The following is an 11,099-nucleotide window of genomic DNA, read 5'->3' as shown; positions in this document are numbered from 1 at the left end:
GCACAAGTTTATGAGAGCTCAACCAAGAAGCTAATTTTGATAAACATGTCTGTAAAGGTTGAAGGTTTGGAGACAGAGGTGAGGTGGGAAAGGTAAGATGTCATCAGTGTAGTAGTGTGCTTTTATATTAGAATCTTGAACTAGCCTTGCTAATGAGCTAAAAAAATGTGGGGCAGGGCTGGGGGCATGTCTGGGTACAGAGTGGGAGTTTCTGCTCTAATTACTTAGCGTGTCAGCATTGTCATGCAAGTAGTACAGGATTAGTGCATGAGCCCTTACCACCTACAAAATAGGTGGTAGTAAGGGCTCTCATGCTAATGGGGACATTAACACATGGCTACTTTTTCTCTATGAGAGAAATGGCCTTAACCAGTGGGAAAGACCTGCATAAGGGCATGCTAAGGCCACTTTCTACTGCAGCTTTGTAAAAGGACCCCAAAGTATGCTGATACTTTTGCTGCATCTTATGCTCACAGCAAGAATCAGTTTCATATGATGAATGCACTACACTTGGTCTCTTTTGTATCTCCTTGACATGGAGATTACCACATTTCCTGTGTCACTAGCCCTTGAAAAGTAGGCTAAAACCTATAGAAAACAGCAGATATTTTCATGAGTTATCTTGCCAGCACTTGCATCATACAGAACCAAGGACACAATTTCATCACACCTCTAACAGATTCATTGGCAAAAAAAAAAAAAAGACATGACATTTATTTTCCAAAGGAAAAGGGGACATGGGCTGGGAGTTCCTTTAATAAATTTTCAGAACATGCAAGGTGAGTCTGGCAGTTTTTTTTTTTTTAATTGGCTGTCCCTTCACAGTGGAGGGAGCACATTTCTTTGTTCTTCCACTATGCTTTTCTTCTGCATTGTGGAACTGTTGCTAGCAATCCCTATGCCAATTTTTGCGCTTAAGATCAACAGCAGTACCAGGATAATGTAAGAGCACAGCAGTGAGAGCAAAGGACTCCACTCTAGAGAGCTGCATGGAGACAAGTTTCACCTATCCCAATAGAATCTAACCAATGCCCAGTACAGCGAATGCTACATACCTGTAGAAGGTATTCTCCGAGGACAACAGGCTGATTGTTCTCACTGATGGGTGACGTCCACGGCAGCCCCTCCAATCGGAACACTTTACTAGCAAAGGCCTTTGCTAGTCCTCGCGCTCTCATGCGCACCGCGCAAGCGCGGCCGTCTTCCCGCCCGAACCGGCTCGTGTTCGTCAGTCCCATAAGTAGCAAAACAAAGCAAGGGAAGACACAACTCCAAAGGGGAGGCGGGCGGGTTTGTGAGAACAATCAGCCTGCTGTCCTCGGAGAATACCTTCTAAAGGTATGTAGCATTCGCTTTCTCCGAGGACAAGCAGGCTGCTTGTTCTCACTGATGGGGTATCCCTAGCCCCCAGGCTCACTCAAAACAACCATGGTCAATTGGGCCTCGCAACGGCGAGGAAATAACTGAGATTGACCTAAAAAAATTTACCAACTAACTGAGAGTGCAGCCTGGAACAGAACAAACAGGGCCCTCGGGGGGTGGAGTTGGATCCTAAAGCCCAAACAGGTTCTGAAGAACTGACTGCCCGAACCGACTGTTGCGTCGGGTATCCTGCTGCAGGCAGTAATGAGATGTGAATGTGTGGACAGATGACCACGTCGCAGCTTTGCAAATTTCTTCAATAGAGGCTGACTTCAAGTGGGCTACCGACGCTGCCATGGCTCTAACATTATGAGCCGTGACATGACCTTCAAGAGCCAGCCCAGCCTGGGCGTAAGTGAAGGAAATGCAATCTGCTAGCCAACTGGATATGGTGCGTTTCCCCACAGCCACTCCCCTCCTATTGGGATCAAAAGAAACAAACAATTGGGCGGACTGTCTGTTGGGCTGTGTCCGCTCCAGGTAGAAGGCCAATGCTCTCTTGCAGTCCAATGTGTGCAGCTGACGTTCAGCAGGGCAGGAATGAGGACGGGGAAAGAATGTTGGCAAGACAATTGACTGGTTCAGATGGAACTCCGACACAACCTTTGGCAAAAACTTAGGGTGAGTGCGGAGGACTACTCTGTTATGATGAAATTTGGTGTAAGGGGCCTGGGCTACCAGGGCCTGAAGCTCACTGACTCTACGAGCTGAAGTAACTGCCACCAAGAAAATGACCTTCCAGGTCAAGTACTTCAGATGGCAGGAATTCAGTGGCTCAAAAGGAGGTTTCATCAGCTGGGTGAGAACGACATTGAGATCCCATGACACTGTAGGAGGCTTAACAGGGGGCTTTGACAAAAGCAAACCTCTCATGAAGCGAACAACTAAAGGCTGTCCTGAGATCGGCTTATCTTCCACACGGTAATGGTATGCACTGATTGCACTAAGGTGAACCCTTACAGAGTTGGTCTTGAGACCAGACTCAGACAAGTGCAGAAGGTATTCAAGCAGGGTCTGTGTAGGACAAGAGCGAGGATCTAGGGCCTTGCTGTCACACCAGACGGCAAACCTCCTCCATAGAAAGAAGTAACTCCTCTTAGTGGAATCTTTCCTGGAAGCAAGCAAGATGCGGGAGACACCCTCTGACAGACCCAAAGAGGCAAAGTCTACGCTCTCAACATCCAGGCCGTGAGAGCCAGAGACTGGAGGTTGTGATGCAGAAGCGCCCCTTCGTCCTGCGTGATGAGGGTCGGAAAACACTCCAATCTCCACGGTTCTTCGGAGGACAACTCCAGAAGAAGAGGGAACCAGATCTGACGCGGCCAAAAAGGAGCAATCAGAATCATGGTGCCTCGGTCTTGCTTGAGTTTCAACAAAGTCTTCCCCACCAGAGGTATGGGAGGATAAGCATACAGCAGACCCTCCCCCCAGTCCAGGAGGAAGGCATCCGATGCCAGTCTGCCGTGGGCCTGAAGCCTGGAACAGAACTGAGGGACTTTGTGGTTGGCTCGAGATGCGAAGAGATCTACCAAGGGGGTGCCCCACACCTGGAAGATCTGTCGCACTACACAGGAATTGAGCGACCACTCGTGAGGTTGCATAATCCTGCTCAACCTGTCGGCCAGACTGTTGTTTACGCCTGCCAGATATGTGGCTTGCAGCACCATGCCGTGACGGCGAGCCCAGAGCCACATGCTGACGGCTTCCTGACACAGGGGGCGAGATCCGGTGCCCCCCTGCTTGTTGACGTAGTACATTGCAACGTGGTTGTCTGTCTGAATTTGGATAATTTGGTGGGACAGCCGATCTCTGAAAGCCTTCAGAGCGTTCCAGATCGCTCGCAACTCCAGAAGATTGATCTGCAGATCGCGTTCCTGGAGAGACCAGCTTCCTTGGGTGTGAAGCCCATCGACATGAGCTCCCCAGCCCAGGAGAGACGCATCCGTGGTCAGCACTTTTTGTGGCTGAGGAATTTGGAAAGGACGTCCCAGAGTCAAATTGGACCAAATCGTCCACCAATACAGGGATTTGAGAAAACTCGTGGACAGGTGGATCACGTCTTCTAGATCCCCAGCAGCCTGAAACCACTGGGAAGCTAGGGTCCATTGAGCAGATCTCATGTGAAGGCGGGCCATGGGAGTCACATGGACTGTGGAGGCCATGTGGCCCAGCAATCTCAACATCTGCCGAGCTGTGATCTGCTGTGATGCTCGCACCCGCGAGACGAGGGACAACAAGTTGTTGGCTCTCGCCTCTGGGAGATAGGCGCGAGCCGTCCGAGAATCCAGCAGAGCTCCTATGAATTCGAGTTTCTGCACTGGGAGAAGATGGGACTTTGGATAATTTATCACAAACCCCAGTAGCTCCAGGAGGCGAATAGTCATCTGCATGGACTGCAGGGCTCCTGCCTCGGATGTGTTCTTCACCAGCCAATCGTCGAGATAAGGGAACACGTGCACCCCCAGCCTGCGAAGTGCCGCTGCTACTACAGCCAAGCACTTTGTGAACACCCTGGGCGCAGAGGCGAGCCTAAAGGGTAGCACACAGTACTGGAAGTGACGTGTGCCCAGCTGAAATCGCAGATACTGCCTGTGAGCTGGCAGTATCGGGATGTGTGTGTAGGCATCCTTCAAGTCCAGAGAGCATAGCCAATCGTTTTCCTGAATCATGGGAAGAAGGGTGCCCAGGGAAAGCATCCTGAACTTTTCTTTGACCAGATATTTGTTCAGGGCCCTTAGGTCTAGGATGGGACGCATCCCCCCTGTTTTCTTTTCCACAAGGAAGTACCTGGAATAGAATCCCAGCCCTTCTTGCCCGGATGGCACGGGCTCGACCGCATTGGCGCTGAGAAGGGCGGAGAGTTCCTCTGCAAGTACCTGCTTGTGCTGGAAGCTGTAAGACTGAGCTCCCGGTGGACAATTTGGAGGTTTTGAGGCCAAATTGAGGGTGTATCCTTGCCGGACTATTTGGAGAACCCACTGATCGGAGGTTATGAGAGGCCACCTTTGGTGAAAAGCTTTCAACCTCCCTCCGACTGGCAGGTCGCCCGGCACTGACACTTGGATGTCGGCTATGCTCTGCTGGAGCCAGTCAAAAGCTCGTCCCTTGCTTTTGCTGGGGAGCCGAGGGGCCTTGCTGAGGTGCCCGCTGCTGATGAGAGCGAGCGCGCTGGGGCTTAGCCTGGGCCGCAGGCTGTCGAGAAGGAGGATTGTACCTACGCTTGCCAGAAGAGTAGGGAACAGTCTTCCTTCCCCCGAAAAATTTTCTACCTGTAGAGGTAGATGCTGAAGGCTGCCGGCGGGAGAACTTGTCGAATGCGGTGTCCCGCTGGTGGAGCTGCTCTACCACCTGTTTGACTTTCTCTCCAAAAATATTATCCGCACGGCAAGGCGAGTCCGCAATCCGCTGCTGGATTCTATTCTCCAGGTCGGAGGCACGCAGCCATGAGAGTCTGCGCATCACCACACCTTGAGCAGCGGCCCTGGACGCAACATCAAAGGTGTCATACACCCCTCTGGCCAGGAATTTTCTGCACGCCTTCAGCTGCCTGACCACCTCCTGAAAAGGCTTGGCTTGCTCAGGGGGGAGCGCATCCACCAAGCCCGCCAACTGCCGCACATTGTTCCGCATGTGTATGCTCGTGTAGAGCTGGTAGGACTGAATTTTGGCCACGAGCATAGAAGAATGGTAGGCCTTCCTCCCAAAGGAGTCTAAGGTTCTAGAGTCCTTGCCCGGGGGCGCCGAAGCATGCTCCCTAGAACTCTTAGCCTTCTTTAGGGCCAAATCCACAACTCCAGTCATGAGGCAACTGAGTGCGCATCAGCTCTGGGTCCCCATGGATCCGGTACTGGGACTCGATCTTGGGAATGTGGGGATTAGTTAGAGGCTTGGTCCAGTTCGCCAGCAATGTCTTTTTTAGGACATGGTGCATGGGTACAGTGGACGCTTCATTAGGTGGAGAAGGATAGTCCAGGAGCTCAAACATTTCAGCCCTGGGCTCGTCCTCCACAACCACCGGGAAGGGGATGGCCGTAGACATCTCCCGGACAAAGGAAGCAAAAGACAGACTCTCGGGAGGAGAAAGCTGTCTCTCAGGAGAGGGAGTGGGATCGGAAGGAAGACCTTCAGACTCCTCGTCAGAGAAATATCTGGGGTCTTCTTCCTCTTCCCACGAGGCCTCACCCTCGGTGTCAGACACAAGTTCACGGACCTGTGTCTGCAACCTCGCCCGACTCGACTCTGTGGAGCCACGTCCACGATGGGGGCGTCGAGAGGTAGACTCCCTCCGCCGACGTAGTCGGGGAGCCTTCCTGGGAGGCGACGGCAGCCGGTACCGCACGCGGCACCGACGCCGGAGACCTCACCTCGGGCGATGGACCAGCTGGCGCCACGCTCGACGGTACCGGTGGCGCAAGCACCGCCGGTACCGGAGGGGTAGGGCGCAACAGCTCTCCCAGAATCTCTGGGAGAACGGCCCGGAGGCTCTCGTTCAGAGCGGCTGCAGAGAAAGGCATGGATGTCGATGCAGGCGTCGACGTCAGAACCTGTTCCGGGCGTGGAGGCTGTTCCGGGCTGTCCAGAGCGGAGCGCATCGACACCTCCTGGACAGAGGGTGAGCGGTCCTCTCTGTGCCGATGCCTACTGGGTGCCAACTCCCTCGGCGACCCAGAGCTCTCGGTGCCGACACGGGAAGGAGACCGATAACGATGCTTCTTCGACTTCTTGGAACGAAGCATGTCACCGGAGCTTCCCGGCACCGACGAGGAGGACGTAGAATCCAACCGTCGCTTCCTCGGGGCCGAAGGAGGTCGGTCTCGGGGGGGGGCTGTACCGCAGGAGCCCTCAGGGTAGGGGGAGACCCACCCGAAGGCTCACCGCCACCAGCAGGGGAATGGACAGCCCTCACCTGCACTCCAGACGAAGCACCACCGTCCGACGACATCAGCCGACGAGGTCCCGGTACCACCGACGTCGATGCAGCTGTCCGATGTCTCAGCACCGATGCAGAGGGCCGATGCCTCGATGCACTGGCGGCCGAGGATGAAGTTCTGGACGCTGAAGACGTCGATGCACTCGATATCCCCCGGTGCCGATGTCAACGAAGAGCCCAAGAACAAAACGTTCCACTGGGCCAATCTCGCTACCCGAGTCCGCTTTTGCAAAAGGGAACACAGACTACAGGCCTGCGGGCGGTGCCCAGCCCCCAAGCACTGAAGACATGACGCGTGCCTGTCAGTGAGCGAGATGACCCGGGCGCACTGGGTGCACTTCTTGAAGCCGCTGGGAGACTTCGATGTCATGGGCGGAAAAATCACGCCGGCGAGATCAAAAGTCGAAATGGCGGAAAAGGCACCCGAAAAACAAGGGGAAGAAAACTTCGACCCGAGGCCTAAAAGCGGCCTACCCCGACGACGAAAGAAAACTTACCGGGGCGAAAAAGCTGGAAATAGCGGGGGGAAAAGAGACTGAAGAGTCTCTTTCCACACACAATGTTTTTTTTTTTTTTTTGAAAACAACACGAAGAACGCGCGAGGTCGACTTTGCGGGGCACGACACGGCGAAAACACGACCGTAACGAGCGCGGACAAAAGAAGACTGACGAACACGAGCCGGTTCGGGCGGGAAGACGGCCGCGCATGCGCGGTGTGCATGAGCGCGCGAGGACTAGCAAAGGCCTTTGCTAGTAAAGCGTTCCGATTGGAGGGGCTGCCGTGGGTGTCACCCATCAGTGAGAACAAGCAGCCTGCTTGTCCTCGGAGAACTACCGATATCCACTAAGATCCATTCCATCCTCACCCTTGCAGCAGTTGATGCTATTGTTTACTTGCTTGCAGCCCTCCGTTTCTTCCCAACCCCAACAGCCTCCCGTGGTTTTTTTGGATGGTATTATTAAACCAATGAGGTGTTCCAGCTGTCTCTCTGGGCATTCCAGCCGCTTCTCTCCATATATTTCAAGCCTCAGTCTGGTACTCCAGTTGCCTCTCTCAGTGCATGCCTAGGCTCATTCTGGAGTCATCAGATATTTTGACTACACTCCCATGGAACTTCTTCCATCCTTGTGGGTTCCACAGGACTTCCACAGTCCCTGTTCCCATGTAACTTTCTAACCTACTCTAGCCACTATGTAAAGGACTTTTTTTTTGGGGGGGGGGGGGGGGGGGGGGCACTTGCTGTAAAGGGGTTGATACTGGGGAGGGGCTAAGATTTGAAGGGAGCTGGGACTTGCACAAGTCTGATGCTGAGGTTGAAGGGGGGTTGATGCTGAGACTAGAATAGGGCTGAGTTAGGATTGGAAGATGGCTTGTGCTAGAGGGGCTGATGCTTTAAGAGTCTCTGATCTCTATGCGAAAACCCCTCCCTGAAGCCCTGGTCTGCCACTGCAGCCTCTTGCCTTTCTGCTTTCTATCTACTGCTGCTTCCTTCCTCAGCAGTCTGTCACTACAGCCTCCCCACTTGTACCCCAATCTACTATTCCCACTTTATTTCCTCTAATACAGCCATGTGTGCCCTGTACCCAATTTGTAACAGCTGCTAGTAATTTTACTTTACAACAGATAGTGGTAATTTTGCATTGGAGCAGGTCACATTTTTTTATTGGATTTATTGCACTTGTGATAAATAGGGCCCTACACATCATTCGTTACAAGTCAGCAGCAAGCATTCTCCTATGGCAACTAAAGCCTCATGATCTCTAGTAAATACAAGCCAAAAGGAAGAAGGCCAGCAAATTGATACTTTAATCAAGCTACCTCTAGAAAAGTGGCTTTCAACCCAGGCCTCAGCACCCCAACTAAGGCAGGTTTTCTGGCTACCCTACTATAAATATACATGAGATAGAGTTGCACAAAATGGAGATACTGAAAGCAACTTTCTCTCATACATATTCACTGTGGATATCCTGAAAACCTGACTGAAGGGTATGTGCTGAGGACTAGGGTTAACAACTACAGATCCCTGTGCAATATTAAGTTAGCATCACACTGCAATCAACCACTACACCTCATTTCATGGTTATTCTGAGAGAGATTATTTTAAAGCTAGGATGTGTGACCGTAATACAAGTTTGTTTCTTAACTAATTTAGGTAAAAACAGAAACGGGCATAAAGACAGAGAAACCAAGTAAAAAAAAAAAAACAAGAGACAACTTGGAGGAAAACAGCACAGAGTATGAACTTGAGTTTTCTGTCGAGTGCTTTCCCCTGACCTTAATAATATGAAGTACAGTCAAGTGCTTACTGTTGTACAAAAGGAAGAGTTTCCAAAGGGTTTTTGCCAACCAGCATGAGCTATGGTAGCAGGGATCCACATGTAAATAGGATGACAGTCTCTCTGCAGGTTTCATTTATTAAAAAGACACAATCACTAGGTACAGCTCAGTTTTGGTCACAGCCTTCAGATTCTTGGCAGTTGCAAAACTGATCTCTATCAATGAAAATGGTAATGGTGTCTTTCAGGACCACCTGGTTTCTGTGGTCTTGCATGTGTACAGTGTAAGACAAGACATGCTAAAAGGGTCATGTAAGCAAGTAAACAGTTGGTTTCCATGGCCTGCCAGCCTGAATGCGGGAAATGAAATTGCTTTGTTTTTTCAGAGCAAGGGTAACATATTTCTACATCTCCTCTATTGCACATGCAAGTTAATACTGCTTTCATTTATGGGTGAATGTGGAAGCTGAGACAACAACCTTTTCACTGTTCTCCTACCTGAGAAGTAAAAATGAGCCATTTTTGCATCAGGGTGGAAAGATGACAAGACACATTCTTAGCCATTGCATCTCTCCTGGAAATGCTCACTTGCAGGTACAGCCATCCAATGGTCAGTCACTGAGAGTACACTATTTTTCTGCTGTAAAAACACAAACTGTGATGCTTTCTGCTTACCTGGATAATTATCCAATAAAATCCTATTACAGCAGTTCATCTGAACCATAAGCTCTTGACTTGATCCCTAAAACTGAAAGCTCATTGCATGATATGCAGGGGCAGAATAATCAAGGCTAGTAACTGATCATTGGTAGAAAGCTAGTGATCAAAGTGTGGGTCACCTTCGAGTTCACCAGTTGGCAGTGTTCCTTTGAATAAAAGTGTTTACTTATCTTTCAATGATGCTTCATGTTGCCCCTCTTATAAGAATAGCCTCCTACAATCTATGTAAAACCCACCACAACAGAGCAGTGAACATTCGCTCTACTATGATTCCATCTTCTTGCTACAAATGGATTCTCTGTGAGGACAAAAACAGTGACAAAATTCAAAGAAGCAAGGGACAAAAACAAAACAGCCCTATAGAGCAACAAAATTTAAATGTCTTTCACACTTCAAAGAAACAGAATAGAGAGATAAAATCCTGGCCACCTTACTGCTCAGACTAGCTGGCCATGTTTGTCCTTATCTACTATCATTATGTTAGGCAAGTGTTTCACCTTCATTTTGGAGCATCTACTCTTATCTAGGGAGATAGTTTTGTACTTTGATTAGTTCTAGCTGGAGTGACTAATGGAATTCTGGAGTCAAAGCCAGGCTCAGGTTTGACCATACATGCACAGAACATTCAAAGTTCTTTCATTTCAACATCTTGCTCCATTAAGGAATGCTATGGATGTTGCACATATTTAGTGAGTGATTCTGTATCAGCAGTAACAGATATGAGCTCCAACACGTCCTGATTTATTATAAAGCAGCTACCAATTCCATATTCACTGGGATTTAGATGCTAATCTGGAGTACTTTAAGCATGGCTAATGCTCTCCTTGACTTGCACTAAATAGTTCAACTATTATACTGTTGCATTGGGATGTATGGGTATAAACTAATAAAAATATGGAGCTACTTAGCAAATCAACTGGCTGTATGCAGTCTCCCCGTGCCAGGTTTTATATTACTAGCATCTGCGCTGCCTCTGTATAAAGAGAATCTAACACAGAAGCTGATGAAAGAATCTGACTAGTTTAAACTTTTACCACAATTCAGAAAGCAACATACACAGCCTTCCCTATAAAGGAGTTAACTCTTCACTTCCTACAGACAGAGGGAAGGTTTTGAAGTAAAAACCTTCACATGTTCTCATCTGTAACTGTATTCTCATAAAGTTCTCCTTCTTTTCTCTCTCTAGCCAAAGTCCCCTGGTTTCCTCTGAGATTTGTCCAGGAACAGAGAAAAACAGTTCAAGAACCAGGACTCCTTTTCTGTACTCAAAAAACATGTACAGATACTGTATGGGAGCAGACCATATCCATTCCCCCTAGTGAAATGGAACACGGATCATGTGTGAGACGATTAAGGCAGGGGTTGGCTCAGCACATTCTCAGAGGCAGTCTGAAGCAGCAGAGCCTCCTGCTGGTTACTGCAGTGCTAAAGTGCAAATCCAGTCAGGTTGGCTTGTGGCTCATGCCTGTCAATAATCTTCCACCCAACCGTTCTCCGATATAAATGCATCAATCACTTCTTTCATAGCCAGGTTTGGAATCAGTTGATCTTGGGTCAAAGGGCTCCGGGTCACAGGGTCAAAATGGCCAACTCTCTGAAAGAGAAAATATAATTTTCAGAGGAAGGGGGAGAGAGATTGGGACACCTCCCCACCCCCCATAAAGGCATTTGCTGAACAAGTTGCGTGCCAATTCAATTTCCTCTTATCCCTGTTCAGAAGCAAGAGACAGAGTCTGATCCAAAACCTACA

General features: G+C 49.7%; 1 protein-coding gene across 2 annotated transcripts in view; it reads right to left on the bottom strand.

The window, feature by feature from the left end:
• Positions 1-4,759: 4,759 nt before the first annotated feature.
• STUB1 (STIP1 homology and U-box containing protein 1) overlaps positions 4,760-11,099 on the bottom strand; it is a 30,036-nt gene continuing 23,696 nt past the window's right edge. Inside the window, exons 7-8 of one of the 2 annotated variants that reach the window (XR_003943070.1) lie at positions 9,615-10,943; positions 4,760-4,770 (exon numbers count right to left, since the gene is read on the bottom strand). Coding sequence is in view for 1 of the 2 variants with exons in the window: in XM_030211467.1 (XP_030067327.1) it covers positions 10,818-10,943 (126 nt within the window). In the remaining variant the exon portion in view is untranslated. Of the gene's footprint in view, positions 4,771-7,189; positions 10,944-11,099 lie in introns of those variants that run through there. The other variant, XM_030211467.1, reaches the window with a different exon arrangement.

This window comes from Microcaecilia unicolor, chromosome 8 (assembly GCF_901765095.1).
Source record: "Microcaecilia unicolor chromosome 8, aMicUni1.1, whole genome shotgun sequence".
Classification (NCBI taxonomy): domain Eukaryota; kingdom Metazoa; phylum Chordata; class Amphibia; order Gymnophiona; family Siphonopidae; genus Microcaecilia; species Microcaecilia unicolor.
This window is presented reverse-complemented; position numbering and strand designations above follow the sequence as displayed.